The 26,264-nt window shown below is 61.5% G+C and overlaps 4 protein-coding genes across 23 annotated transcripts; 2 read left to right on the top strand and 2 right to left on the bottom strand.

Moving 5' to 3' along the window:
* Positions 1 to 2,402: 2,402 nt before the first annotated feature.
* On the bottom strand, positions 2,403 to 13,751 carry RRP12 (ribosomal RNA processing 12 homolog). The gene is made up of 34 exons (XM_075026212.1): positions 13,579 to 13,751; positions 12,372 to 12,607; positions 12,195 to 12,278; positions 11,875 to 11,951; positions 11,585 to 11,690; positions 11,306 to 11,422; positions 11,053 to 11,191; positions 10,613 to 10,740; positions 10,221 to 10,319; positions 10,057 to 10,148; positions 9,868 to 9,979; positions 9,589 to 9,686; positions 9,315 to 9,429; positions 8,904 to 9,046; positions 8,588 to 8,709; positions 8,369 to 8,433; positions 8,096 to 8,258; positions 7,842 to 7,996; positions 7,398 to 7,465; positions 7,108 to 7,201; positions 6,745 to 6,903; positions 6,544 to 6,624; positions 6,356 to 6,461; positions 6,113 to 6,220; positions 5,865 to 6,022; positions 5,428 to 5,519; positions 5,157 to 5,315; positions 4,815 to 4,987; positions 4,557 to 4,676; positions 4,175 to 4,224; positions 3,808 to 3,886; positions 3,502 to 3,569; positions 3,025 to 3,107; positions 2,403 to 2,820 (listed from the first exon to the last, which is right to left on the bottom strand). The coding sequence occupies exons 1-34, from the start codon at positions 13,715 to 13,717 to the stop codon at positions 2,718 to 2,720; spliced, it is 3,891 nt and encodes a 1,296-aa protein (XP_074882313.1). The 5' UTR covers positions 13,718 to 13,751; the 3' UTR covers positions 2,403 to 2,717.
* Positions 13,752 to 14,218: 467 nt separating this feature from the next.
* On the top strand, positions 14,219 to 16,885 carry PGAM1 (phosphoglycerate mutase 1). The gene is made up of 4 exons (XM_075026211.1): positions 14,219 to 14,446; positions 14,824 to 15,098; positions 15,605 to 15,785; positions 15,873 to 16,885. The coding sequence occupies exons 1-4, from the start codon at positions 14,308 to 14,310 to the stop codon at positions 16,040 to 16,042; spliced, it is 765 nt and encodes a 254-aa protein (XP_074882312.1). The 5' UTR covers positions 14,219 to 14,307; the 3' UTR covers positions 16,043 to 16,885.
* Positions 16,886 to 17,514: 629 nt separating this feature from the next.
* Positions 17,515 to 20,029, bottom strand: EXOSC1 (exosome component 1). 3 transcript variants are annotated; one of them, XM_075026953.1, is made up of 8 exons: positions 19,943 to 20,029; positions 19,558 to 19,673; positions 19,298 to 19,372; positions 18,560 to 18,648; positions 18,288 to 18,321; positions 18,108 to 18,158; positions 17,931 to 18,015; positions 17,515 to 17,791 (listed from the first exon to the last, which is right to left on the bottom strand). In XM_075026953.1, the coding sequence occupies exons 1-8, from the start codon at positions 19,971 to 19,973 to the stop codon at positions 17,685 to 17,687; spliced, it is 588 nt and encodes a 195-aa protein (XP_074883054.1). In that variant the 5' UTR covers positions 19,974 to 20,029; the 3' UTR covers positions 17,515 to 17,684. The 3 variants fall into 3 exon arrangements, with proteins under 3 accessions (XP_074883054.1, XP_074883053.1, XP_074883055.1); XM_075026952.1 differs by having other exon boundaries at positions 19,298 to 19,399; positions 19,943 to 20,004; XM_075026954.1 differs by lacking the exon at positions 19,298 to 19,372 and having other exon boundaries at positions 19,943 to 20,004.
* A 142-nt stretch (positions 20,030 to 20,171) lies between these two features.
* Positions 20,172 to 26,115, top strand: ZDHHC16 (zDHHC palmitoyltransferase 16). 18 transcript variants are annotated; one of them, XM_075026205.1, is made up of 11 exons: positions 20,172 to 20,254; positions 22,391 to 22,643; positions 22,869 to 23,063; positions 23,309 to 23,397; positions 23,615 to 23,643; positions 23,849 to 23,982; positions 24,211 to 24,258; positions 24,833 to 24,918; positions 25,249 to 25,335; positions 25,415 to 25,485; positions 25,847 to 26,115. In XM_075026205.1, exons 2-11 carry the CDS (start codon positions 22,398 to 22,400, stop codon positions 25,903 to 25,905), a joined length of 1,044 nt encoding a protein of 347 aa, XP_074882306.1. In that variant the 5' UTR covers positions 20,172 to 20,254; positions 22,391 to 22,397; the 3' UTR covers positions 25,906 to 26,115. The 18 variants fall into 18 exon arrangements, with proteins under 18 accessions (XP_074882306.1, XP_074882310.1, XP_074882308.1 ...); XM_075026209.1 differs by having other exon boundaries at positions 25,249 to 25,340; XM_075026207.1 differs by having other exon boundaries at positions 25,217 to 25,335.
* The last annotated feature ends 149 nt before the right edge of the window (positions 26,116 to 26,264 follow it).

The raw sequence follows: 26,264 nt of genomic DNA, 5'->3' as shown, positions 1-26,264 counted from the left end.
TTGAACTGGGGAGCCCCAAAGGCACTGCAGCGTGCTCAGAGGAGGTGACAGTCCAGTTGGATGCTGCGTGGGCACAGCCCCACGGGGCGCATCTGTCCTTCTCAGCGGCATACCACAGTGGACACAACCCAGGTAGATAGCTTTTAGGGTAAAGAAACAATTACTCTTTCCTTCTCCTCCTGATTTTAAGTCTTAAGGCTCAGGGTGGGCATCTGCAACTATCCCAGCCAGTCCAAGGGCCACCCAGCCAGCTCCAGGGGCAGCCTGTTAGTCCTGCCAGCCTCTCCTCAAGCATGCCTAGTATGCCTGCAACCCAGAACTTGGAGACCTCCCGCTTTGCAGCTTGTAACTGCAAGGGTAAGAGCCCCTTGTGACAATTTCCTGCACAAGTGTAGCTGATCATGGGTATACTGTCGGTGCCTGCTGTAGCCTGCGGAAAGAATTTGCATGGTTTAACAGCATGCTGGGTGAAGAAATAGCCTCCAGCCACTTCCCAGCTTGAGCAACAAAAGCCAAGCATCACTTCAGGTTCCCATCTTGCACTTCTCTGTGGGTAACTGCAAAATATTTGTGGCTGGTATCTGCAGGATACACCACCCCTCACCCTGCCCCATAGCAGACAGCTGTGCTCGGGCTCCCACAGGCCCCTGAGACACAGCTCTGCTCCCTGCCAGGGACAGCTGCTGGTGGGGAGCAGGCTTGACTCGCAGCCAGCCTCCCCAAGCAGGATGATGTCTCCTCTCCAAGGGTTTCTATTGCATTACATGATTAATTAGCTGATTAACAAGATGTTGTTGCAGAAGAATCTGTTCTCTGGACACCGGCTCAGGCAAACACCATCCTCTGCGCTAATGAAACTCTTCTGTTCCATGCAGGCATGCACTAATTTAAGCAACAACATGCAAATGAAGAACAATACAGTGAGTAATCTGGAGCTTTTAAATGAATTAGCTACAGCCTTCTCCTGGCCTTGTCTCCAAAGAGAGAAAAGAAAGCAGCAAGACAGATAGCTATGGCAGGCCTGGAGCCATATGTTACAGGTGATGGAGGCTCAGAAGGTGACTGCTGCCTGTCTCCCCCTGTCCTGCTCTCAGGGGAGGGAGGGCATCAGGCCAAGGCTGCAGGCACCGGAGGAAGATGGATGTAGCTCTGCTGACTGAACATAGTCAGGAGGTGCTGCTGGAGATGCCTGTCCCGTAAGCCAGGCTGTGGGCTCCCTTCTGGCAGGATTAGAGCAGCAGCACCTCAGCATGGCCTTGGGCCTCAAGGGTGCAAGTGAGAGCCTTGGGTGGGTAAGCAGGGAGGGGATAGTGCTCCTGACAAGGCAGGACCAATACCAGTACAAGAGCTCCTCCTCCACCTCCAGGCTCTTAAAAGGATCTTGGAAAAAAAACAAAAAGCACAAGAGCCACAAAACTGGATTTGCAGCCTCCAGAAAGAAGCCTGCAGTAAGAGGCTAAACAAGCACAATCCCTTTAACTTATTATGAGACCAAGAAGCGTTGCAATTCCAGCATGTAAGCTACCACAGTAGGAAATGACAAAGGACTAAAGGCTTTTTAATATAGAAGAGGAATGGAAAGCCAGCTATGTTCACAAATACATGTTCTTTGCAGTGTGAGCAAGGGGACCTGTATCCACTACCCTCAGCTCCATTCTCTTCAAGCATGCTTTGGCCAGACACCATCTTTTGGGCTCAGTGCAGAAGTAACTGGGCAAAAACAGATGCTCAGGCCAACCTGAAATGGCTTGGGAGCTAAAAAGGTCCAGGATTATTTGCACTGCTCAGGTTTAGCTGGCAGGAGGTGGTCAGAGAAGAAGAAAGGGCTTCTCTCAGCTCTCACAGGTAAGTGAAAAGGCAAGGCACCGAGATTTGCAGTACCAGTTTTCCAGCCAATTTGAAGAAATTTGCAGCAAACTGTTCCTGCCCTGCAACCAGGCATGGCTGATACAGGCTGAGGCAGGACAGAAACCAGTGGCAGCCAAATGGCAGACATTCCTCCCATGGCACAAATCCTCCGGCCCACGGTTTAGGGCAGAAGATCCTACCAAGAGGGAGTTTGTATAAGAAAGCTAGTTGTAAGCGAAGGACTTCATCTCTGGCTTCTTTCTTTGGCCAACTCCACAACTCAGCCCTACTGCATGAGAGCCAGGAGGGCACAGGACACGGGCACTGCCTCACTGCTCTGTGTCGCAGTGTTGCTCCTGGCAGCCCCCAGGCAAGCCCCACGCAGTGGTGAGGGCTCTGGCTCCAGGTCGCAGGCTGACGCAGGCATGAGCCCTGTGGGGCACAGTGCTGCAGTGGCAGAAGGACCCACTGCACTGGGGCAGCAGGCAGAGCACAAGGGACACACTGTGCACAACTCTCTCTGTGCACAACTCAAGGAGAGGAGGAAACTGGGCTGAGTAAGAACAGTGGGTATTTATCAATATAGAGAATTCATTACACATTACTTTATCTCTCTCTCTCTCTCACACACACACACACACCCCTGCACCAGTCAACCCAGCACCTTCCTCCAGGCACAGGAGGACAGGGCTTGGGCCATGAGTCCATAACACAACAGGGGAGCTTCCCAGGGAGTCTCAAACAGACACAGGCCATCTTCTGCAGATGAGTCCCTGCTGCTCCACTCACAAAGCCCCAGTCCCCCAGTGCCCAGAGGCCACAGGGTGTTGTCCGTCCTTGGCAGGTGCAGGCCACGCACCTGAGGCTCCTCAGGGGCGCTGGGCCTTCAGACGGTTCCTGCGGCCAGCCTTGGCCCCACGCTGAGCTCCCTTCATCAGGCCCTTGAACTGGCCCTGCATTTTCGCCCGCTTCCTGGAGGGAGGAAAGAGCAGGAGGTTGGGTTAGTGCAGGCACTGGGCACACCTAACGCACAGGGATGCTCCAAGCTCCACAGGGAGCGGTGCAGAGGCTGGCAGGGAGCTCCCAGACCCACAAAAAATCCATAATACAAAAAGCAGGATCAAAGCCTGGTTTTGGCCCTGTTCCTGACCCTGTACCCTACCCAGCTAGCCTCACCTTCTGTTGAGTCTAGCTGTGTTCAGGGGGATGTAGGCGTACGGGTCAAGCTGGCCCTTCTTCTTCACATCACCTTTACCTTTCTGTGGGAGACAGTGACATGGGAAAAGATGCAGCACCAGGGAAATGTATGCGTCCCATTCTGGTGCAACCCTGCTACCCGGCCACCTCAAAGATTATGTTGCAGTGGGGTGCTAGCTAAGCACGTGGCCCTGGGAGCTGATTTCCCACCCAGATGATGCTACAGACACCTGCTTTGAGCAGTGCACAGGAACTGGCCACAGCAAGGGCAGGACAGGGACTCCAAGATAGGCTGGAAACATTCACAGGTACTGAGTGTTTGGCAACTCCCCTTGGAGCAGAGATCCCCTCCAGCCTTGATGCTACCGGACCAGACACCCAGCAAACAAACGGTGCTTCCTGCCCCAAAGCCCTAGGCAGCATCCCCCCCACCCTGTGACCTCCTGGGTCCCTCACCTTGGATCTGTACTCTGCACCAAAGGCTGGCTCCTTGTCCAGCTGCCGGTGGATCCCAGAGCCTCCAGCTGGAAAACAGGGAATGTGTATTGGAAGGGGGTCCCAGGGCTCCCCCTTCCCAGTCCAGGCTGGGGAAGCTGTTCCTGATTTTGCCTCCAGCTCTTGGCTATGAGGACAGCAGAGAAAGGTAACCATTTCCCATAAGCAAAGTTCTCTGCTCCAGCTGCCCTGAAGCAGCCCAGCAAGATGGGTACGTGGTTCTGGCCCCCTGGGGAGCCCCAGACTGGGCATAGGCAGAGAATTTACCTCTGTACTGAGGGTAGGTCCTGGCCTCAGGCTCCTCATCATCTGGCTCCTCTCTGAACCGACGCTTCTGGCTTTTCTTCTGCAGAAGAAGGTAGCGGGGACCCTGCAGCTGGCTTGTCCTTACAGTTTTGCCCTCCCATGGACCCCTTGACCTCCTGCTTTCTCCCACGGGGGCCCGGAGACCTTCCAGACTGCCTGTGTGCGTCCCTGTCCCCAGCCAGCCTCCCACACTCCTCCAAGCAGCTGGTGCTTGCCCAGCGTCCCCACTGGCATCTCAGGCAGAGCTGCAGCTGCCATGGCGCAGGCAGGGGTTTGGCACAGCCATGTTCCCCCAGTACCTCCTCAGAACCATGAGCCCTGTACTCACACTGCGGAGACCCAAATCTTGCAGCACATCTGCCATCTCCTCGTCTGCTCCTATGGTACAGGACAAGAGAGTCAGTGCGGGATGTGGGCATAGGAGAGCCACAGTACTGTGCCAGCCCCTGGAGTGGCCTGCAGGAGCAGGGTGCCCCTGCCAAACCAGCACTGGTGGCCATGTTCCCTCCAGTATCTTCCTGGTGACGAAGGGGGCTGCCTCCCCTGGGTGGCAGTAGCCCAGAAGAGAGCCACTGGATGTGACAAGGCCACACCAACCTCTGCCGCTTCCACCCACATCCCCCCAAGCACCCACGTATGGGTGGCAAGAAGAAAACCATTCAGAGTAACAGAGCAAGTCTAGCATGGCCCCTCACCAGCCCAGGCAGTACCTTTGGCTTCATCATCGTCCACCTCCTCCTCCTCCTCTTCATGGATGATCAAGCGTCCATCCTCAGACACTTGGAAGTCGTGGCTCACTCCTCTGGACCGCTTGGGACCTGGCTTGGTGGCTGCTCACAGAGAGGTGAGTCAGGGCCTGGGGAAGGACCCATGCCTGGGGGCAGTTGTACCCCCAGGGCCCCTGTGCATCACAGCAGCCCCTGCCCCATCCATCCCACCCCAGCCGCATCCAAAGCTCCGCTCCTCACCCAGCACCCGCTGGGACACGTTAGGGTCCAGGAAATTGAGGGGCTCATCATCTTCCCCTTCCTTCAGCCAGGCCTGGCCCTTCTGCCGTGCTTGCTTCCTCCACTCCCTGCTTTGCTGCCGTTCCTCCTCTTCTTCCTCCTCATCCTCTGAGTCAGCCAGGATCTCCTCCATACTGGGCAAAAGGCAGAGAGGATGATGGAAACGGAACAAGCCCAGGGGTGCAGACCCCAGCCTGCCTCACAGCACACAGAAGCCCTGGAGATGTCCCTAGCATCTCCAGAGGCACCAGCTGAGCAGATCCGAATAGGGCTGCTCCTTCTTCACCCCTGGCCCATCTTCACCTGTCTCCTCTGGGCTGTGCCGGTGGTGCCTCCTCTTCATCTGTATCTGCAGCTGCCTGCCTCAGGGCACGCTGCTTGCGGCTCCGGGCTTCTGCCTTACGGATGTTCACCAGCACTTTGTGGTACTCGGCTGGCAGCAGCCCCTTCACCAGCTCAAAGCTGAGGAGCATACAGAGACCAGTCAGTGCTCAACTCCTCCTGCACCGCTTCCCAGTGAGCTCCCTCACTGCCCCAGCGCAGCTCCAGCGCAACCCAAGAGCCTCCAGCTCACCCAAACTTGCGGATGAACTTGGTGAAGAGGTTTCTCAGCTTCATACGGAAGTGGCGTCTCATGTCGTCCGAAAGGTTCCCCACGGCCTCCAGCTGCCAGGACAGAGACCTTCGAGACCAAAGCACCCCTGCCCTGGGCACCCAGCCTCCCACCCTTCCCCTGCATGGCCACCTTACTCACCCTGCTGCCGTCTCCCCATGCCCACCACAGGCAGGGCTGTGGGGAGGTCTCCCTGCTTGGCAAAGCCAGTTCTATGGCAAGTCCATGCCAGCATTCAGGAGAGGGACCTCCTCACTGCCTTCTCAGCCGCTGAGATCAAGGTTGTGCCCCTGGCTCCCAGGCAGAAGCAGGGTGCAGCTGGAGATCTCCCCAGCTGCCCAAGGCAGCCCCAGCTTTGCCCTGCCACCCTCCCTGGGGCACCCTGTGTGGGATCTCACCATCGCCTGGACGTGTTTAGCCAGCAGCTTGGTGTCCACCAGCAGCAACGTGACCTTGAGGAAGCCCAGGGCCGCCTTCACCACATCCCGCGTGCGGGAGGCCAGCAGCAGACAGACATTCTGCAACAGCTGCTCCACCACACTCAGCTCCAGGTGATCTGCAACCGTGGCAGGGCTCAGCCACAACCAGGAACCACTTTGTCACCCTGTGCTGCCCTTGACCTCCCAGACCTCCTTCTCCCGCTCACCTTTGAACTCAAAGAACAGGCGGGTCAGCGCCAGGACTGTACAGCTGATCATGGTGACCGAGCCCGTGAGCCCCGCGTAGACCAGAAGCAGGAACCGCTGCATGGCCTCTGCAAGAGGGGGACGACTCAGGCCTGTGCTTGCCCCCTGCCCAGCAGCATACCTGGCAGCAGGGTGCTGGGCATGGGTCCGATCCCTCTGGGCTGGAGGGGCTGGGGGGCTGAGCAAGTGGAGCAGGAACTCACCTTGGGGGGTGGGCCCGAAGCGGATGAAGGCATGCCCCATCTCTACAAGCAGCACGAAAGCATTCTTTCGGGCCCCCACTGACACCTCCTTGGTGCACAGGATGACCTGGAGGCACAAGACCATGTCACGTCACTGCTGCCACCCCTGCAGCCAGAACTAGCCGAGTTCCCCCAGGGACCATGCTCACCTCTGGGACCAGTGCAGTGACGAAGGGCTCGTGCTCCGCAGAGAGCTGCTTCACGATGTGGAACAGGCACTTCAGCCGGGGCTGGGGAAAGGAACAGCCTAGCACTGGTACACCCAGGGATGCACACCCAGCTGCCCCTGCCACCCCCCCCATCCCCTCCCAGCAGCGGCTGAGGTCCGCCACCAAGGCCCTTGCTCTCACCCTCTTGGCCGGAGATGCTGCGCTCTTGAGTGAGTCCAGCAGTGCTGCCTGCAGATCCTGCAGGTGGGAGCGGACGAAGGCTTGGCAGGGGGCGTGGGGGGCAGCACACACCTCCTCCAGCACGCGGTACGCCTTCTTCTGCATGCTGCGCTCCTTGCTCTGCAGGGACAACCAAGCTCCTGCTGTCAAGGCAGCCCCTCACCATGGTGTCTGAAGAGACCCTCGCAGCACCCCATGCCACCCAGCAGAGACCTGTCCCCTATAGCAGCTGCTCAGCCCCCTAGAGCGTTGGTCCAAACTGGCAGCAAGCAGAAGGTGCCCCACTGCAGCCCCTGCGCCTGTCAGAGCTGGGGGTCGACTCACTTGGAGGGAAGGCTGGATGGTGCGGTACAGGGAGTCCAAGGACTGCTCATCAGCGTAGGGTGCCATTGCCACCACCAGATCCAGGATGGAGAGTCTGCAGTAGAGAAGGACATGCAGGTGGATAACTGCAGCACCACTAACACTGCCCAACCAAGCTGGGACTCCAATTGTGAATCTCATCGGATGCATAAGAGTGGCCCATCCCACACGGGACAGTACGAGTACCCTAGCGCCACTCACCAGGAGGAAGCTGGCAGCTTTACCCATTAGCATCAGCCCCCAAGTGTTACCTGGCAAACTCGGAGCTCTCAGGACTAGTCAGCTTCATGCTGGCTTTCTGCAGGAACCCACACACCATCTGCAGGGTAGGTACACAGAGCAGGATCAGAATTGACTGAAGGGAGTGCTTTTACAAGTTTGCAATCCACCTGGCAAATGCCTTGCCACAGGACTTTGAGGAGACCAGAAGCACCAGCAGGTCCAAAAAGAGCTGGACAAATTCACAAAGGGCTGATGCATGACATGCCAGATGTGGCTGCAAGATTGGGAAATCCCAGACTGCCAGCTGGGAGGGGCTTCCTCCCCATGAGGGCAGGAAAGGCTGCTCTCTGCTCAGCTCCCTTCTTCCTCTCCTCTCTGGTCAGACACCCACCACAGCACCATCAGACTAGGTCCAGCTGGGAGATGCTGGCCCAAGCCAGCACATCGTGCCCCACTGCCCCAGACCCCCTCACCTGGGGGTCAGTGATGGTCAGGTAAGCGCGGACAGTGTCCAGCACGGAACGGCGCTGAGCACTGCTGCCCCCATCCTCCTCGGGCTGGCTGTACACGTTGAATAGGATCGGCAGGAAATTTTTGGCAAAGCGACCCACTTCTGCCCGCTCTGCATCTAGGGAGAAGATGACAGGGCAGTACAGGTCAGCATCTCCCCTTTCTGGGTCACCGCAGGGGACAGGCACCCACCACAAGGGTCTGTCTCCCCCCCAACCTGTCACGCAGCCTTTGTGGATGAGGGTGCGCAAGGCCTGGCACACAGTGGGGCGGAGGTCTGGGCGCTCACTGATGGCCATGCCCAGGGTGCGGGCCAGCCCCTTGAAGGCTCCCAGCACATCCGTGGGGCAGGTGCAGAAGCCAGGCAGCAGGGTCCAGACCTGGAAGGCAAAGAAAGAGGTGGGAGGCCAGCACCCTTTGCCCAAGTCACCAATCCCCAGCCTGGCACCACGGTTATGCCACAGCAGAGCTCCTAGACACTCCTCGTTACCTGCCACTGCAATGTGTCATAGATCTTGGCCTCCATGCTCTTCCCAGCTTGGGTAAACTCCAGGGCTGCAGACAACAGTGGGGAGATGAGCAGAGCAGCAGAGGTGGCAAAGCCCTGCTCTGCACCAGAGGAGGGAAGGGAGATTCCACAGAGCACCCTAGGGCTCTCAGGAGTGCAGGACTGCACCTGCTGGGACCCCCACCGTGCCACCCTCCTCACCTCTGCTTTTCAGGGTGGCTGCCAAAGGCAAGAAGTAGCTGGTGAAGAAGCTGAGCCGTGCGCCCTGCACGTAGTCCCGCAGCACTGGCAGGAGCCAGCTGCGGGGGAAATCCAGTGTCTCCCTGGGGAGGGAAGGCACAGGTCAGGGGAGCACTGGGCACTGCCAGCATCAGCCCTTGGGCACAGGGCACCTCCACCCAGCCACAAAGCTGGGCACAGGTTGGCTCAGCAGAGCCAAACACCTCCAGCGCTGCATGGGGACTGAACAGGAACGTAACAAACTGCTGCAAAATTGCTACCCCATGACTGTACTCACTCTTTGCCGTCAATTTCCAGGGGCACAGCTTCCAGCAGCACCTCAGGGCCCATGGTGCTCACGGCAGCTCCCACCGCCTGGTCCACTTCAGTGGTATAGGGGAAGTGTGGGGAGAGACGCAGGTCACACAAGGAACGGAGACACTGTGGGGACAGGGCAGAATGGTCACAGAGGAGCCATGGAGGCAGGTTTGGCATGAGTCACTCAGCATGCCTGCCCAGGGATGCCAGCTGCCCTGCGCATCCCTGTGCCGAGTCCCAGAGCTGCGCACACCCTGCCCACACAGGGGCAGGACAGCGGGCACTGTCATGGCCCCACTCCACAGCCGGAGAGGGCAATGCAGCCCAGGGAGCAGTGCCATCACCCCACCTGCCTCCATGGATGAGTCTGTGCCCTCCCAGCCTGGCTCACCTTCCTCATGATGGGGTGGCACTGCTTCCCACATGTCTCAAAGAAGACCTCCAGCACCCGCAGCACCTCGTCCCATGCTGCATGGAAACGGTACGTCAGGCCTTCCTCCACTGATCTGGGGAGGAGAGAGGAGACAGTCACGCTGGCAGGGACTGACCCAGCAGCGATCAGGGTGCCCACCAGGCCTGCCAGCCCCCATTGGGGACCAGGCAAAGGCTGCTCAGAGGTCAGCCGGGCCCACAGGGACAGCCTCTCTCACACCAACGCTCCTCACCTGAACATCTTGCACAGGTAGGCGGCAGGGGCTGGGGCAGATGCAGAGACGGTGCCCAGGTCCTCCATGTGGGGTGCAATGCACTCGCTCAGGAGGGCCTGCAAGGGCAAACAGGGAAAATGGGAAAGCAGTGGACCACGGATCCCCCAGCTTGGCAGGTACAGAGGGGCACACCACTCCTCAGCAAGCCCCAAACCCCTGGGCAGAGCCCCCCAGGAGGCCCAGAGCAGCCAAGTGGGGCAGCAGGCACTGGGATGGTGCCCATGTGTGGTACGGTACCTCCAGGGTCTGTGCTGCTGCTGCCACCACCTGGGAGTGTGGGGAGAGGAAGCAGTTCATGGCAGCAGAGAAGAGCCGGGGTAGGTGAGCCCAGCACAGGTCCTTCTGCAGCCTAGAGAAAAGATACCAGGCAAGTGAGAGACCAAGCGGTTGCCTCTCCCCCTGCCCAGCCGTGGTCTCTGCCCGCACCTGCCCAGGTTGACGTGCGCCCTCTCCATGGTGGACAGCCAGGTCAGCAGCGGCTGCAGGTCACTCGTGCTGGGTACGTAGTCGTAGAGGGCCTGGGGAAGCAGAGGGTGGGTGCTGTGGCACTGGCAGCCCCATCCCTCCCCTCAGTGGCACCCCACACTCACGGTGATGATCTGGGCATTAAGCTCGGCCGGCAGGCAGGTCACGCTGGCCTGGGCGCTGAAGAGGCTGTGGAAGGCTTGCATGGCACACGCTGTCACCAGCTGCAAAGGACACAGTGTCAGGAGCTGGGGGGCTCTGCTTTGCACCCGCTGTCCCCCTATCCCAAAGGGGGGTCTGCCCCAGCAAGCCCAGCACTGCTGCGACTGTGCCCCATCTTCAGCCTCCCTCTTCCACAGCAGGCAGGCCAGCAAGCACCAGCTGCCCCAAGCTCCTCCACATTTGCATCCCTCATTTCCAGGCTCCCAGCTCGCAGCCAAGGGGGTTCGAGCCCTTCCAGAGCACAGCCGAGGGGCAAAGCGGCTGCCCTTGCCATCCCTGGCATGGGGACACTCACCACGTGGCTGAGGGTCATGACTCGGAGCAAGGTCTCACAGCAGGTCTTCACCACAGGCGCAGGGAAACAGGGCAGCAGGTCCCGCAGCAGGGCTAGGACATGCAGGGTGGTGGTCGCCTCCTTGGTGCCTGTGGGAGCAAAGCAACATCTGAGCCCATAGTACCCCATGGCAAAGCCCTGCCTGAGGCAAAGCCCCCATGACAGTGCTGGGGCTGACCCATGGAGCTGGGGTGAACACCCCCCTGACTTCTGGGGAAAGCAGAGCAACAGACAGATGGCTCAGGACCCTCCAAAACACCTTAGGTGCCCCAGAGGCATCTCATACCCTCCCCAGCAATCCACGGTGCTACACCCTCCCTTCTTTCCTTCAAGTCCTTATTCTCCATGGCTGCAGGGCCCCCCACACTCAGCTGCAGATCCCTTGCTCCAGTGCCCCACACCTCCAGCTTTTTCAATCTCCTGCACGCAGAACTTGGCGGTGGAGGGTGCCGCAGGGTGATGCTCAGGGGCTGCATCTCCAAACATGAACTCGCTGCCCCTCAGGACAGAACACACGCCATACTGCGCTGCTTTCCGCACCTTGGGGAAGGAGAGCCCAGGTCAGTAGAAGCCATGGACCCCAGGAGCACAGCCAGCCCCAGAAACGAGCCCCAGAGGCAGTGTCATCCCTCGCCAGGGGCACCAGGCACTCACCTTGGGCCTGGTGTGAACACAGAAGCTCAGCAAGCTGTGATAAACCTGTAGGGTGACGGGGTAGCTCCAAGCTGCCAAGTCCTGCTTTCGCAGCAGCGTGGCCAGGCAAGAGAGGACCTATGATGAGGGAGCAGCAGGGGCGTTAGCATTACCCCACAGAGACATTGCAATGGCCTTAGGCCAAGCACTCAGCACCACACTACAGCAACAGCCTTGACCCCAGCTCTCAGCAGACTCCTAGGCAGAGCTGGCATGGCTGGCTGTCTCTTGGCTACTCACCCATCGCAGGGCAGAGGTAGAGCTGCTGCAGGCCTGCGAGGACATGATACCCATGAAGGCTTTTGAGGTGTCTGAAAACTTTTTTATGAGCACAGGGCTTGGGACCCTGCCGGGAGAAGAGGGCATGTCAGCGGTGTGAGGAGCAGGCAGCCGGTGGCAGTCTCGCAGGGAACCACATCCCCAGCCTGCCCTGGTTGGGTCATTTCCCCAGCTCAGCAAGGGGGACAGCACCAGCCCCTTTTTCATGATGGGGCCAGGTAACTCTCCCCATTCCTTTGCCAGCTGCTCACCGCTTTAGGACGAGGTTGAGCAGGTAGGCGACAGCAGCCAGTGACTCGGGGGACTCCACCGCCTCCAGCGTGGTCATCTGGGAACAGAGGATGGGTGAGCGAGGGGGAACAGGAGTTCACACCAAGCCAGCCCTTCCCCAACCCCAACCCTTGGGGAGGGAAGCAGAGAAATCAAGAGCAGCCCAACAGCATCTCTGCTGAAGAAAGACACCCAGGGCCTCAGCTACGAGCACAACACCTTTCTCCACCAACCCTCCCAAGCCCACCCATGCTGCCAACAGCAACTCCCCTCACGCCTCCTCCCCATGACTGTCACTCACCAGTGCAGCAAAGTACTCTGTCTCGCTTTCCTTGCCCCCCCGTGAGCGGATCACCTCTGTCACAGCTGCCAGCACAGCACAGATCTACAAGCAGCAAGCGGAACAGGTCAGTGCCCTCAGTCTCGCATCTGGGAGGCCATCCCCACTGGACTGCCCCAGCCCTGCTCCTGCCCATACCTCTTTGTGAGCAGCAGAGTTGGACTCCCAGAAGCGCTGCACCTTGCTGAAGGTGACATTGGTGCAGTCGCTCAGTCCGCTCAGGAAGGTGCCAGAGGACTTTTCTGTGGCAGCCTCCCCAATATCATCCTCCTCCATACGGAGCTGAGCGCTGTCACTTGTCTGCTCCAAACGCAGGGACCCCGACTGCAGCTCATTGTGCAGCTTCACTGCATCCACCGTCAAGTTACTTCTCTCTGCCGGGATGAAGAGGTATGTTCAGAACTGTGAAGTTGCGTTGCTCCGCCATTCACCCCAAAACCCCCCATGGCCGGCCACCCCCCCTCCCCTCCCTGCCAGACCAGCTTGGCTGGAGCTCATCTGCAGCATGTGGGACAGAAATGCTCATTCCCCCTGATGGGAGAAAGCACAGTAATAACTGGAAAGAGCTCCTCATTTCTGTGAAAACAAACCAGGACACAGTCCAGCAACCAGACAGCCAAGGCACACGCTTCATGTCCCTCCAAGTCCCAGACACCAGCTTGCAACCAGCTGCAAGAGGACAGTGCGTGCTGCAAGACACATTTCTTTATCTGCAGGAGAAAGATCTCCTCGGCCAACAGCAGCCAGGGCTGTGAAATCCAGCCCCTCGCGGATGGCAATGCTATGAGGTTTGTCTTTCCCATCATGCGGCCTTCTGAACGGGAGTCTCTGTCACGTTTCTCTCCACACTAGACACCACAGCAGCACTTACAGGTGTGGCCGTGGGCTTTTGGGAGCCCGAATTGCTCCCGCCATGAGCCTGCCGAGAGGTCACACAGCCTGCACAGCCTGTATCCTGGCGGCTGCGGGCAGGGCCTCACACCGGGCCCCGGCAGGGTGACAGGCATTGCTACAGGCCGTGTCCCATTTCATTCCACAGGCCCGGCGTCACGGCGAAGGTAAGGAGGACACACGCGTTACGCCGCGGGCTCGGCACTCCTCCCCGGTTTGCTGCCTCTCCCTCCCGGGGCTGCAGCTCGGGGGGCAGCGGCTCCGGGCCTCCCCCCCGCCCCAGCTCTCGGGAGCTAGCGACCCAAAGGCTCGTCCCGCAGCCTCCCGGCGCCCCTGCAGCCCCCGCCGGGAAAAGCCGGGCACAGGCAGGGAGCTGCCCGCACCGGGGGCCGCTGCCCACCCGCACCGGGGGCCGCTGCCCACCCCCCCCGCCCGCCTGCCTCCCTGCCCTCACCCGCGGGCCGGCTGCAGAAGCGGCTGCGGGCGGCCAGGCGGTGCTGGCGGGTCTCGGGGTTACAGTCGCTGCTGTGGCCCTTCCGCCACCGCTTCAGCTTGGCGCCGGCGCCCGAACGGAGCCGCCCGCTCCGCGCCATGCTGGACCCGGCTCCACGTGCCGCCGCCGCCCCCCCGCCCCCTTCCGCTTCCGGCGCCCGCCGCCATCTTGAGTGAGGGCACCGCCGCCCTTAGGGCTGGCCGCCTCCCAGCGGGGCGGGCGGGGAGCGGTGCCGGGGAAGCTAAGCGGGGTCGCGCCCGGTTGGGGCTTGGATGGGAGACCCGAGGGGCCTAGGGGCAGCCGTCAGCAAGAGAGCCTGTCTGACATCCCCCTGCAGGGAGAGAGGGCGCCGCCGGTGCCGCACCCTTAAGGAACCGTTCGCACTGAGTCCGTAGCCGGGTCGGCGCCCGGCACGGGTGAGCAGCCACGACAGGTTACTGCGTATGCTTTACGGCGTCGTGACGTCACGCCCTGAAGGTCGCACCGCCCTTCGCGGCGGCGCCATGCGCTACGTGCGCCTCCGCCCGGCCGCCGCTTTGCGCATGCGCGCCACTTACCCACCCCACCCCCCCCAACCGCCTTGCCGCGCGGGGAGGGGCGGGGCGGCGCCGGTAGCGTCAGTCGCGCGCGGCAGCAGCGTGAGGAGAGAGCGCGCGCGCACCGACCTCCCCTCAGCTCCGCTCCTCCGCCATGGCCGCCTACCGCCTCGTCCTCGTCCGCCACGGCGAGAGCGCCTGGAACCTGGAGAACCGCTTCAGCGGTTGGTACGATGCCGATCTCAGCCCCGCCGGTCAACAAGAGGCGCGGCGCGGCGGCGAGGCCCTCCGAGGTAACGGTGACCGGTAAAACGGGGGGGAGGGGGTGGGGGGGTGGGTAGGCCGTGAGGTGTGTGTGTGGCGGGGGGCGGTGCGGCCGCCTTGGGCTTAATAAGGGTGGTTTTGGTGCCCTCCGTTGCCGAGGGCCTCCAGTATCGAGGGGAGAGCTTCAGGTACCAGGCGGGGGGGGGTGGGGGTCCTCCGGTACCGGTCGCGTCCCCGCCGCCGCCTGCCCGCCCTAAGGGGCGGGCCGGCGGCGGCGGGGACGTGACCGGTACCGGCGCGGTGTGGCTGCCGCCCTTGGCCCCTCACCGGTTGCGTAAGGCCCAGCACTCACTCACTTCCCCGGTGTCCTGTCCCCTGCCCCCACCCTTTTCCCGGTCTTTTCCAGATGCTGGCTACGAGTTCGACATCTGCTTCACCTCGGTACAGAAACGGGCCATCCGTACCCTCTGGACCGTCCTGGATGCCATCGATCAGATGTGGTTACCTGTTATCCGAACCTGGCGCCTGAACGAGAGGCACTATGGGGCTCTCACTGGTTTGAACAAGGCTGAGACGGCGGCGAAGCACGGCGAGGCACAGGTGAAGATCTGGAGGCGCTCGTACGACATCCCTCCACCTCCCATGCAGTCCGATCACCCCTTCTACAGCACCATCAGCAAGGTAAGACCCGTTGCTCTTCGTTCCCCTTGCTGGGAGGCTCCTAAAAGGCACCTTAGATCCCTGCAATGTGGTCTGGCTCCCTTCGCAAGGTCTTCTCTGTCTGTTGCAGCAGCCAGGACTGTCGTGCATGGTGCTGGTCGGTGTTGGGCTGAGTTTGTCCCATTCCTTCCCTGGGGAGTTGAACCCCTGGGCACTGAGCAGACAGATTCAAAGCAGAGGGGATGATACCTCTGTTAATCATTAGTCCCATGACCCGTGCATGGATGTTTGCTCTGGTCTTTTCACCCAGACCAAGCAATGTGCGGCTTTCCCTAGGAGGGGTTCAGAGCCCCAGCTGTAGCTGAGCACAGGCTCAGACCTCAAAGGCACTTTTTTGCTTCCAAGCCCAGCTTTGCCTACATGTAGCAGGTCCTCGGGCAGAGAATTTGGGGTGGAGGGAATGAAAGCCCTGCCACTGCCTTCCCACACTGCAATGGGCTGCTGTGTGAGCATGGCCATTCCCCCAGGACCGTCGCTACGCTGACCTGACAGAGGACCAGCTGCCAACGTGTGAGAGCCTGAAAGACACCATCGCTCGGGCTTTGCCATTCTGGAATGAGGAAATCGTCCCACAGATCAAAGAGGGCAAGCGAGTCCTTATTGCTGCCCACGGCAATAGCCTGCGTGGGATTGTCAAGCACCTGGAAGGTATGTCAGCCCTCTAGGGTTCTCCCCGCTGCCCCAGCTGGCACGGCGTGAGCAGGGCCGCAAGTGACGGCACCTCTGTGTTTGCAGGCATGTCGGAAGAGGCCATCATGGAGCTGAACCTGCCTACTGGCATCCCTATTGTCTACGAGCTGGACAAGAACCTGAAACCCGTCAAGCCCATGCAGTTCCTGGGGGATGAGGAGACGGTGCGCAAGGCGATGGAGGCCGTTGCTGCTCAGGGCAAGGTCAAGAAGTGAGGGTGGGCAGCAGGCTAGCACGTAGTAAAGCCCCCCACCATTCCCCACCCCTCTGTGCACACCCCCCACAGCCGTAGGAACTTGGAGCTGCAGAGCTGGCGCAGCTCCCCAGGATTAGGCCCGTTCCCTCAGGACCAGGCTCCCCTCTGCAGACAGCCTGGGGGCCCGGGGGCAAGGGGCTGTGCATGTGGAGATCTGGTGTGAAAGGGAGCTCTGGCTCTGCCAGGCAGCGACCGCGCACCTCTCCTTGCCGAGATCCCAGCCCTCGGGCCCCGTCTGCAGGGGGATGAGCTGAGCGATCCCTCGCCGTGCCAGGCTCCTCCTCTGCTTTGCTTCCCCAACAGCTCTCGTCATCCGGTTACTGTAGTTTTGTTGCTTGATTTAGTCATCCCGGGAGCAGTGGGGCGAGCGCAGCGCAGGCAGTGACCAAGGTGGGTACCCCATCCCCTCGTGGGTGTGTGGCACAAGGAGTGGGATGTGTAGACACTGAAAGAGTTGTATTTTGGTGCATGTGGTACAGCACTAAAGGGTGGTACTCACGACTCTGGACCTAGCTCTGCCAGCCCCTGCTTTAAATTATTGCCTTTGGACAAGGGCGAGGGAGGGAGCGGGGTGCTTGGAGGTTCGTGTCTGCCACACACTTCCCCCAGCCAAAGCCCATCCTAGTCCTGCTGGTGAAGCAGGTGCCGTTGTGCCCCATCCTGTGTGTGTGTGTATGTGGCCCTGTCGCTGTGGCCTCCCCCTCTGCCGGCACCGCGAGCCTGGGCTTGCACGGGGTCAGTGTAACTGTCCGACCATAGCAGCTGTCTTGTTCCAGTTCAATAAAGGAATAATGCGCAATAACGAGGTGTCTGCGCTTTCCTGGGCCACGTGCTCCTGGGCATGTGGCTCCCTCCCTCACCCAGCACCTCCCTTGGGCTCCCGTCATCACACACGTGAGAGGCAGCTTTTGCTGCTGGGCGCAGACGTGAGGTTGCGGTAGGCCCAATGGGCTGGGGGAAAGCAAAGCACAGCTCCGCAATCACTGCCGGAGAGGGCTGTACCGCGCTGCTCTGTGGTTTCAGGACGCTGGGTGTGGCACGCCCTTGTCCCCAAGAGGCAGGCAGGGTGTGTGTGGCTGGAGAAGATGCAGCACCCTGGGGGTTGAGCGCAGCCGCAGCCTGTACCGGTTATCAGTGCAGGGGCAGGGAGACAATCTGTTCTCCATGCTTGACACTGATGGGAAACCAACCTGGCGAGGCGAGTGCCTGGAGCCAGCGCAGCCCAGCCACAAACCGGAGCTCTGTGCTGTTCGCCTCACTGCGGCAAAGCTGCTGGGTTGTGCCCCTTCCCTGTCAGCGGGCTGGGAACACGTGCTTCCTCCCAGCCACAGTGCTGGGGAAGCTGTCCCCTCAACAGCTCTGCTGTGGAAGCCAGACCAGCGTGCTGCAGGCAGCCCCGGCCACCCCTCTGGGCTGTAACTGAGCAGAGCATGGAGCTCTCAAAAAATATTTATTATCCAGAAATAGAAAATCCATCCCGTGAGTGAGGGCCTGTCCGGCTGTTCCAGCCTCTTGTGGACATGGAGGAGTCCGGAGCCCTGGAGCTGCTCTGGCCCCGCAGACCCCAGCCCAGCAGGGTCCCTGCAGCTCCTGGGGGGCTGCTAGGTCTGCAGGAACTGGGGCTGCACCCGGGCCACCTTACGGAAGTCCTTGGTGTGTGTCCGTGGGCACTGCATCTCGCACCAGCTGATGGGCACCATCTGCACCCCTAGGAACACCACATGTCAGGGGTTTCCCTTCCCAAAATTGCGTTCCTCCATGTGGAAAGGGAGGAGGCCGCACCAGCTGCCCCTTGGGCAGCAACGAGGCAGAACCATCCCAGCCTGCGGCCCGTGGCCCGTCCCTACCTGCCTCGCTGCGTGCCACCACCACGCCCAGCTCGTTCTCCGCCGTGCTCAGCAGGTAGTTGGACTGTGCGTCCCCCAGGGAGATCTGATCAGACAGGGATTAAGGGAAAGGCATCCCTGCGGGGACTTGGCAAACCCCACTGTCCCCCCCGCCAGCACCACAAGGGGAAAGGATACAACTTTGGCCAGGACTATGTCACCGGGGCGGAAACTCTTGTACACTTCTACCTGCACGGGAGAGAGCAGGCAAAACCACACAGCGTGTCAGGGTGCTCATCAGCGGCAGGACAAGTGTCCCCCACCAGCAGAAGGTGGGGGCAGCTGCGGTAGCACAGTCACTGGCAGTGCCTCACTGACCTTATCTTTCTCCGTGGCTCGAATATCTTCTCTCCTGAAAAAGGAGACAGAGGGATCTGAGTGCCAGTGAGCGAAGGCGACTCTCCAGCCTGCGGCAGGAGCTGCCCCGGCCTCCCTGGGTGCTTGCCAGGACTTGCTGGACACCTGCCCGGTGCTCGGGGCAGAGCTCCTGCCAGGGCAGCCGGCCGCGCCACCCAGAAGAGCCTTCCTCCCCCCTCGAGGATGGGGCGCTTGGGCACCCCATCTTGTGGGGAAGCTAGCCCTCTCCCTACCGTATGGTCCCCCGAAAGGTGGATTTCAGTGGCGTGGAGCCGACGTACAGGATGTGCACCTTGGCAAAGCGGGAGTTAATGCTGCAAACCTGCCCGGAGGAAACGGGGAATCAGTGCCGGCACAGGCCTGCTCTCACCTCAGTGCACCCCGCTCCAGGCAGGGAAAGGGCAGGGTGCAGGCAGGACGGGGCTGTATGCGGGGAGCTCATGTCTCACTCAGCTGCCTCCTCCTCCTCCTTGTGACCAAAGTAGTGGTGGCGGAGGTGGGACACCCGGCAGTGAGCCGGGTGAGGAAGATGATACTTGTGCAACTCAAGACAGACGAATAAGGTCAAGACCGGCTGTGATCCCAGTCCCTCTCCCACCACCAGGACCGTAAGGAAACTAATCCCTGGTCTGTGCCACCTTTCTTCAAGCTGCCCCAGGCACTGCCCTCCATGCACCCTGCCCCAGAAAGAGCTCTGGAAGGGACAGCAAAGACAAACCTCCCCTCCACCCACCTGAGCCTCAGGACTGGCGAAGTCAAGAGGCAGGCGTCCCCCACGCCAATATTTGGCTGCTTTGTAAGTGAGGGACCCAAGGGAGCCACTGGGCTCTGCTGGGAGTTGTACAGAGGGTATGAATGAGCCCCAGGGGCTCCCCATCCCACCCCAGACGTGCTTGGGAACAGAGGTTGGCTCAAGGCAGAGAGAGCAAAGGCTGAGCAGTCTGCCATTGCAGCGCACTCCAGCTTCCCACCTTGCAGGTCACCACGGCCCCCACGTCAGGCAGGAGCTGGGACTCGGCGTCTCTCACCACCGACACGACGGGCAGCTGCGGGGCAGCAGACGGGAGGGTTAGCTGGGGACACAGCCCGCGCACAGGATCAGGCGGGACCAAGCTGACAGCAGGCACCGGCCGAGCCCCCTCAGAGCCCAGCTCCCCACTTGGGAAGGGGCTGCCCGGCCTCGGTGGCCAGCTCCGGGGAAGGGCAGAGCACGGGCCGTGTCCGCACTCACCCCGCTGTCCTCGCTCCTCTTCTCCAGGCAGCCAGCCAGTGAGGAGAAGATGAAGCCGTGCCGGGTGTAAGTCCCACTGCCCGCCGTGGCCTCCTCCGTGCTGCACAGCCGCTCGCCTAAGGGACAGGAGCTCAGGGGACGACGCTGCCAGGGCGCCGTGCGTCCAGGTCCCGCTCCCGGGGGTCCCAGGCTCCGCACCGCCCCAGGCCTGCCCTTGCCTGCACCCCGGCCGACCCTGCGCGGCCGGGCAGCCCCGGCTCAGTCCTTTCCTGCGCACCCCCGGGGACGAACCCCCCCTCCCGCATCCCCATGCCGCCCCCTGCCATGCTCCCCCTACCCCGGGCACCCCACCGCCTCTCCCCGAGCAGCCCGGGCCCGCACTCACCGGGAACGCAGTACCGAGCGGGAGGCGCCATCTTGGTTGCCGGGAGTTCGCCCGCAGAAAGTCCTCACCCTATTGGTCTCCGGAGGCAAGGCCGGGCCGTAAGCGGTGCGGCTATTGGCTCTCCCCTGTAGGGCACGGAGCGTGGGCGCGCTGCCCGCTGGGAGTTGTAGTCCGACGCCGGCAGAAGGCACTTCCCGGCATGCTCTGCGCGGCGGGCGCGCAGGCGCAGTGCGGCGGGCGCTTGCCCGTGGGGCCGTGAGGGCGGCGGGCCGCCGGGCATGGCGGCGGCAGGCGGCGGGGAGCGGGCGGCAGGTCGGCGGGGTCGGACGGGGCTGTTGCTGCGGGGTGTCCTGGGCCTGGGATGGACCGTGGGGCTCCGGGGGGCTGGGGGTGCCGTGGGGCTGGGAGGCGCCGGGGGATGCTGTGGGCCTGGACGGGCTGGGAGGCAATGGGGGGGATGCTGTAGGCCTGGAGAGGCTGGGGGTGTTGTGGGGCTGAAGGCTTTTTGCTGTTGGTACGGACAGCCTTTGCGTGATGGGTGCCTGAGAGCGTCTCGGTGCCGTGAGGCTGGGTGCTACTGAACTGGGGGAGCTGGGCGCCACTGGAGGGTGCCACAGGGCTGGGGCTGGGTGGCTGGACCCGGCAGGAGCAGGGCCCTGGCTATGCCTGGGGTAGGACCAAATCTAAGGTTCCTCCCTGCCATGATGTTGCTTGTGGTCTTGGCTGGGCTGGTGGTTGCTGTCCCACCCCCGTGGGCTCAGTGCCCCACTGGGATGTGGGGAGGGGCTGTGGGCAGGGTGAGGGCTGAAGCCCCAGTGCCTGACTGGGCCAGGGAGGGTTTGTGGCTCTGCTCCCTGTGGCTGTGCCACTGTCTGCAGGCAGGTGCCTGGGAACAGAGGCCTGTCCTGCCCTGGGGCAGGCTGGCTGCCTCCCCTGTGGGCTCCCTGCTCAGCAGCTGCTGGCTGTTGTAGGCAAGGAAACCTCTCTGAGGGGCAGGGAGGTGCTCTGTGTTTGGAGGGGAGGGCTGACCCCAAGACCTGCTGCTGTCTGCAGCATTTTGTTTCTTGCCACACTGACAACACAGGGACAAGTGCCATTCAAAAGCTGCACAGCAGGAAGCTGTTGCTCCGCTTTGCACCTGATGTGTTGCAGAGGAAAGCTCTTGGCAGAGTCAAGGGGAAACATGGGGAAGGGGGTGGCATTGGCATTTGCATATCCCACCTCTCCTTTACCAAGGTACAGGAAACCTGGGCAGAAGCCATGCCTGTGGGCTGGTGGGTCTGGTGTCCTTGTGTCCAGCTGCTCCCAGCCTTGGGGTCAGCCCCATGCTCGTCCAGCAGGGCAGAGGGGAGCCCCTGCCTCCTTTGGACAGCCCATCTGGATGCTGCAGCTCCCGCCCTTACCCTCCCTGCTGCTCCCTGAGGGCTGTGCAGTGGGCATGGCAGCACAGGGAGCTGGTCCCTGCTGGGGGGACTCTGTGGTGTGGCACCACTGCCTGGCACTACGCCAAGGCAAGCACTTGGCCCAGGCTCAGAACATGCCTTGGCAGGGCCCTGGGGCAGCCTTGCTGCTTAATATTGATGGGTATTGCCTACACGGAGGCCTGGGGGCCCCAGCCCTGCAGATCATTTTCCCGGCTGCTGGGCCAGCTCTGGTTCCTCCTCGCTCCTAGCACGGCTCTCAGGTGGGACGAGGGGCTCAGCGGGCAGGGGAGCACTTTGCAGCTTTGCCTTGGCCTGGGGCTGCCCCCAGTCTGCTCCTTCGCTGGTGCATGGTGTTGTCCGAGGTGGATCCAGGCCAGGGAAAGGGCAAAAGTGTTGGGACTCTCGGAGTGGGGCTATGAGGTTGGGAAAGATGCAGGGTGGCCTTTGCGGCTTGGTCCAGAGGTTGAGGTGAACGGAAGCAGCATCCAGGCCCTGCTTTTTGGTGGTGAGGAGAGGGACTAGGGGAGGAGGGGTAATCCTGGCCCGGCTCCTCCACATATGTCTTGTGCAGGTTCCCCTGTTCCCAAACCTGTTGGGAAGGGCTGGGTCTGGGATTGTCCCTGGAACTGGCCCAGCATCCTGGATGCTCCTGCCTTCTCTGGTTTCCTCTGAGTCAGACTATCCATGTCGCTCCCCCAGCCCCCTCCCCGCTGGGAAAGACGAGATGGGACCAGAGAACATCTGAGCCCAGACGCCGAGGGGCCTGTGCCCCCGACTCCACGCAGAGAGCCGTCCCAGTGACAGTGGCCCCACAGCCTCCAGGAGTCTGTGCTTAGCTCCCCCTGCTCTGCATCCTTGTGCAGGGTAAAGGAGGAGCCCCTGACGTGCTGCGCAGGCAGGCGACCAGCAGAGTCGGTGCAGGGAGCTGCGTGACCAGCATCAGCATGTCCAGGAGGGGAGACCCTTCCTGAAGGACAGCCAGGCAGTGGGGTGGCCTGCCCACACTGAGCTCCTCTCCCCCCAGGTGTGGCATGGCAGGGATGAGGAGCCGGCAGCGGATGTTTGCAGCGGTGATGCGCCTGCTCCTCAAGTGTCTGCGGCTGGGCCGGCGGCGGCGGTTTAAGCTGGTGCGGCAGGCGGAGCAGCTATGGCACTACGGGCACCTCTGCCTCCGCTCCCTGCTCTACAACTCCTTCACCAACGGCGACGTGGTGCTTGACTCCCTCTTCGAGCCCATCTACTGGCTGGTGGACCATGTCACCCGGTGGTTCGGTGTGGTGAGTACCCTCAGCGGGCAGGGGGGCAGCTGTTTCTGGGGGCTGGGGCAAGTGTGCTGCTGTGGCAAGTGAGCCTCAGGGCTGCCTGTGCTCTAGACAGGAAGGGAGTGGGGACCTGAGTGTGGTTCAGATTGGGTTCCTGTGGCTGTATCCTGCCCGTACTTCTCCACAGGCAGTGAGGGGCAGGTGCTGCCCACTCTGGTGACCCAGGCCCCTTTCCCATAGGTGTTTGTGGCACTGGTGATTGGGCTGACGAGCTCCATTGTGGCCATCGTGTACATCTGCTTGCTGCCCCTCATCCTGCAGACCTACACACCTGCCTGGATCTGCTGGCACCTCGCCTATGGACACTGGAACCTCATCATGATCGTCTTCCACTACTACATGGCCATCACCACCTCACCTGGGCACCCACCACAGGTGAGGCACGAACTGGCAGCACAGCCTCTCTCAGCTGGGCACTGGAGACCAGCTACAGGTGATCACTGGGAACAGCTAAACCAGCCTGGTGGCATTGTTGCAGGAGGCCTCCTCCAGATTGGGGCAGCTAGGCTGGGCAGTGCAGGGTGGGGAGGCTGGGGTGGTCCCAGGGGAGGTGAGGAGTGTGGGGAGCAGGGAACAGGTGCAGGGCTTGGGTGCACAAATCTCTTCTGACCTGTGCATAGGCCAAGGACGATCTCACCGGCGTCTCCATCTGCAGGAAATGCATTGCCCCCAAGCCAGCTCGCACCCACCACTGCAGCATCTGCAACAGGTAGGGCTCCCTCCCTCTGCTCACCGCAGCACTTGGGGCAGCCTTTGGGACCCTTCTCCTTGCCCCACTATGAGACCAGGGCCACCTCCCCTCTGCTCTGCCAGCTTCTCGCCTCATCTCTTGTACAGCCCGCAGAGCTGGAGGGGGGCTGCCTGCCCCCTCACAAACGCAGTGCTTGTGCTGGCACTGACACTGGCGCTGCTCTCCTCCCTCCCAGGTGCGTGCTGAAGATGGACCACCACTGCCGTATCCTTCTGCAGTACTAACCCGTGGCACTCTCCCAGGGGCAGCCAGCCCTGTTTCCGCCTTCTCCCCCTGCCCTTCTCCTCTCCCGAGTCAGCCAGCATGGGGAAGGGTGCTGGGGGCCAGGCCCAGAAGAACCACCCTGGTCCCTGGGGTGGGTTTGGACCCGTGGTCTGTCACAGTTACATACCTTTAACCCCAGAGGCAGCCTGGCTAAACAACTGTGTAGGACACTACAACCACCGCTACTTCTTCTCCTTCTGCCTGTTCATGACCATGGGCTGCATCTACTGCAGCATCAGCGGCTGGGAGATGTTCCGGGATGCCTACGCAGCCATCGAGGTGAGAAGGCAGGCCCTGGCCCTCACCCTGCTGTGCACTGAGACTGCCTGGGCTCCCCAGGCTGAGCTTGCAGAACAAGACTGGGCCAGGCCTGGCCTTGTAGTGACTTTGCTTCCCGTCTCCCTCCTCCTGCGAGGCCCCCAGCTGCCCTGGTCCTGCGGGGGGGTGAAGGCAAAGGGACCCCTCCTCTGAGACACGTAACTGGTGCCCTGTTTTCCATCCCCCTAGAGAATGAAACTGCTTGAGAAGGAAAGACTGCAGGTGGCTGCCAACCAGGTGGGACATCCCTGCCCCCCAGCTGCTCCAGGCAGTGTGGAGCAGAGCTGCCCTGCAGGCTGGGTCCCTGCTCTCAGGGAGCACCCCACAGCCAGAACGAGCCCTGGTGCTCATCTCATGTCAGAGACCTGGGGCTGGCCGGACAGCTCTGCTCTACGCACTGCCTCCAGCAGCTTGGGGTCTGCTTCCCTGTGCACTCAGCTTCCAGGGGCTTTGGCTGGTGGCAGCTGCTTGGCATGTGCTACTCAGGCCCTGTTCTCCTGGGGAAGCTGCAGCAGTGTGTACACATCTTGCCCCGAGCACCAGCTGCAGTGTCCTGACCAGTCCCATGGCTGCTGCCTGCCCCCTTACCTCCAGCCCACTGCTTCCCACCCATGTGCCAGCTCTTGGGTGTCTGTCTGTCTCGTGGCTGTCTCAGGCTGCCTCCCCATCACCCTGGCTGTTGTGTTGGCCCCAGCCACAGTCCTTTCTAGCTGTCTGAGCTCTGCATCAGTGAGGGGTGCAGCATTCCCCCTGTCTGGCTTCAAGCTATAAAGCAATTTGGGTAATCGCCCCCACTCTCGTCCTTTTTCAGACGTACTACCAGACCCCGCCACCCACCTTCTCCTTCCGCCAGCGAGCTTTCCACAAGAGCGTGGTCTACCTCTGGGTCCTTTGCAGGTAAGGGGGTGCAGGGGCTGGGAGCAAGGGTGCTGGGGGAAGCAGCATGCAGCCTCCTGCCCTGTGATATTGCTCACCCTCTGCCTGCCCCAGGGCTGAGCTGGCTTGCTTTAGCACGGATGTCCCTGCCCTGCCAGCTCTTGAGCTACAGAGAGATTTTGGCTCTCTGTCATGGGAGATTAGATGAGCTGACCCACCTGTGCAGCTGTGGGTACAGGAAGGCAGCCTCAGCCCCCCACAGCTGTGGCACTAGGGAAGGAAGGCCTGTGTGCAACCTGCTGTCCCTTGCCATCCCCAGCTCAGTTGCTTTGGCCTTGGGTGCTCTCACAGTGTGGCACGCTGCCCTCATCACCCGTGGGGAAACCAGCATCGAGCGGCACATCAACAAGAAGGAGAGGCAGAGACTGCAGAAGAAAGGCAAGGTGAGCACAGCCTGCAGAGCGGGAGGGCTGGCTGGGGCAGAGCGAGATGTGATGTGCATGTCCCTGGCCTGCAGGTCTTCAGGAACCCCTACAGTTATGGGAGCTGGGATAATTGGAAGGTGTTCCTGGGTGTGGACATGCCAAGGTAAAGCCCCAGGGAAGCCCCTGCTGGGAAGGTGGTGGCTCAGCAGCACATGGCGATGCTGGGACAGGGGCTCTCCTTGGGCAGCTGGGGCAGAGCAGGACAGCAAGCATTCCCTGCTGTCTGCTGCCCTGGGCTTTGCAAGGCACAGAGGACCTGTGCATCAAGCTGCCTTGTGGCTCCTCAGCCCTGCCCAGGGGCAAGCTCTGGCCTACCCAGCACCCCTTTGCCAAGAGTCCCAGCAGAGGAGCACAGCCATCATGGCAGCTCGGGGACATGGGCTCACAGCCCTGGCTCAGCTCTGCAGAGCTGAGAAACACCAAGCCTTCAGATTGTTGCTGTGGCCTCACTCCTCTCCCCACAGGCACTGGCTCACCCGCGTCCTGCTGCCCTCTCCTCACCTGCCCCACGGGACGGGCCTGAGCTGGGACCTGCCTCCTTGCGTGACCAAGCAGCGTGCACCGCTCCTGGCCATCTGAGGCCTGGGTGCTGCAGATGTCCCCCCCCGCAGGCAGGGGAGCGCACGGGGGACCCTCTCTGCCACTGCAGCTCCCTTTGGACCAAGTGCCTGGCGGAAGGCGGGTGCTGGCACACATCGCTGGCCAGAGCCACAGGAAACTTCATTGGACAGTGTCAGTGCCTGGATGCCTGCTCTCTTGGCTCCTTGGTGGCTGCAGGCAGCCCCAGGAGAAAGGCGGCAGAGCTGCTGCTCCCCGCTCTAGCTGCAGGTGCTGCCCTCGCTAGCACAGGTATGGGCCGGCACGGGGCCCAGCTTGGCTCTC

The sequence above is a fragment of the Buteo buteo genome, chromosome 4 (genome assembly GCF_964188355.1).
Source record: "Buteo buteo chromosome 4, bButBut1.hap1.1, whole genome shotgun sequence".
Taxonomy (NCBI): Eukaryota; Metazoa; Chordata; class Aves; order Accipitriformes; family Accipitridae; genus Buteo; species Buteo buteo.
The sequence above is the reverse complement of the archived record's forward strand: the minus strand, read 5'-3'. Positions and strand labels throughout refer to the sequence as shown.

Coding starts and splice junctions, on each gene's coding strand:
- ZDHHC16 (XM_075026193.1), top strand. CDS start 22,398: ATGGCAGGGATGAGGAGCCGGCAGCGGATGTTTGCAGCGGTGATGCGC. Junction 22,644..22,868: donor TCACCCGGTGGTTCGGTGTG/GTGAGTACCCTC, acceptor CCTTTCCCATAG/GTGTTTGTGGCACTGGTGAT. Junction 23,983..24,210: donor ATGCCTACGCAGCCATCGAG/GTGAGAAGGCAG, acceptor CCATCCCCCTAG/AGAATGAAACTGCTTGAGAA.
- EXOSC1 (XM_075026952.1), bottom strand. CDS start 19,973: ATGGCGCCTCCCGCTCGGTACTGCGTTCCCG. Junction 18,649..19,297: donor GGGCCGTGGTGACCTGCAAG/GTGGGAAGCTGG, acceptor TCCTCCGGGCAG/GTTTGCAGCATTAACTCCCG. Junction 18,016..18,107: donor ACATAGTCCTGGCCAAAGTT/GTATCCTTTCCC, acceptor CTGTCTGATCAG/ATCTCCCTGGGGGACGCACA.
- RRP12 (XM_075026212.1), bottom strand. CDS start 13,717: ATGGCGCGGAGCGGGCGGCTCCGTTCGGGCGCCGGCGCCAAGCTGAAG. Junction 11,952..12,194: donor CAGAGTACTTTGCTGCACTG/GTGAGTGACAGT, acceptor CTCTGTTCCCAG/ATGACCACGCTGGAGGCGGT. Junction 9,047..9,314: donor GCCACCCCATCATGAGGAAG/GTGAGCCAGGCT, acceptor CTGTCCCCACAG/TGTCTCCGTTCCTTGTGTGA.
- PGAM1 (XM_075026211.1), top strand. CDS start 14,308: ATGGCCGCCTACCGCCTCGTCCTCGTCCGCCACGGCGAGAGCGCCTGG. Junction 14,447..14,823: donor CGGCGGCGAGGCCCTCCGAG/GTAACGGTGACC, acceptor GGTCTTTTCCAG/ATGCTGGCTACGAGTTCGAC. Junction 15,099..15,604: donor TCTACAGCACCATCAGCAAG/GTAAGACCCGTT, acceptor CCATTCCCCCAG/GACCGTCGCTACGCTGACCT.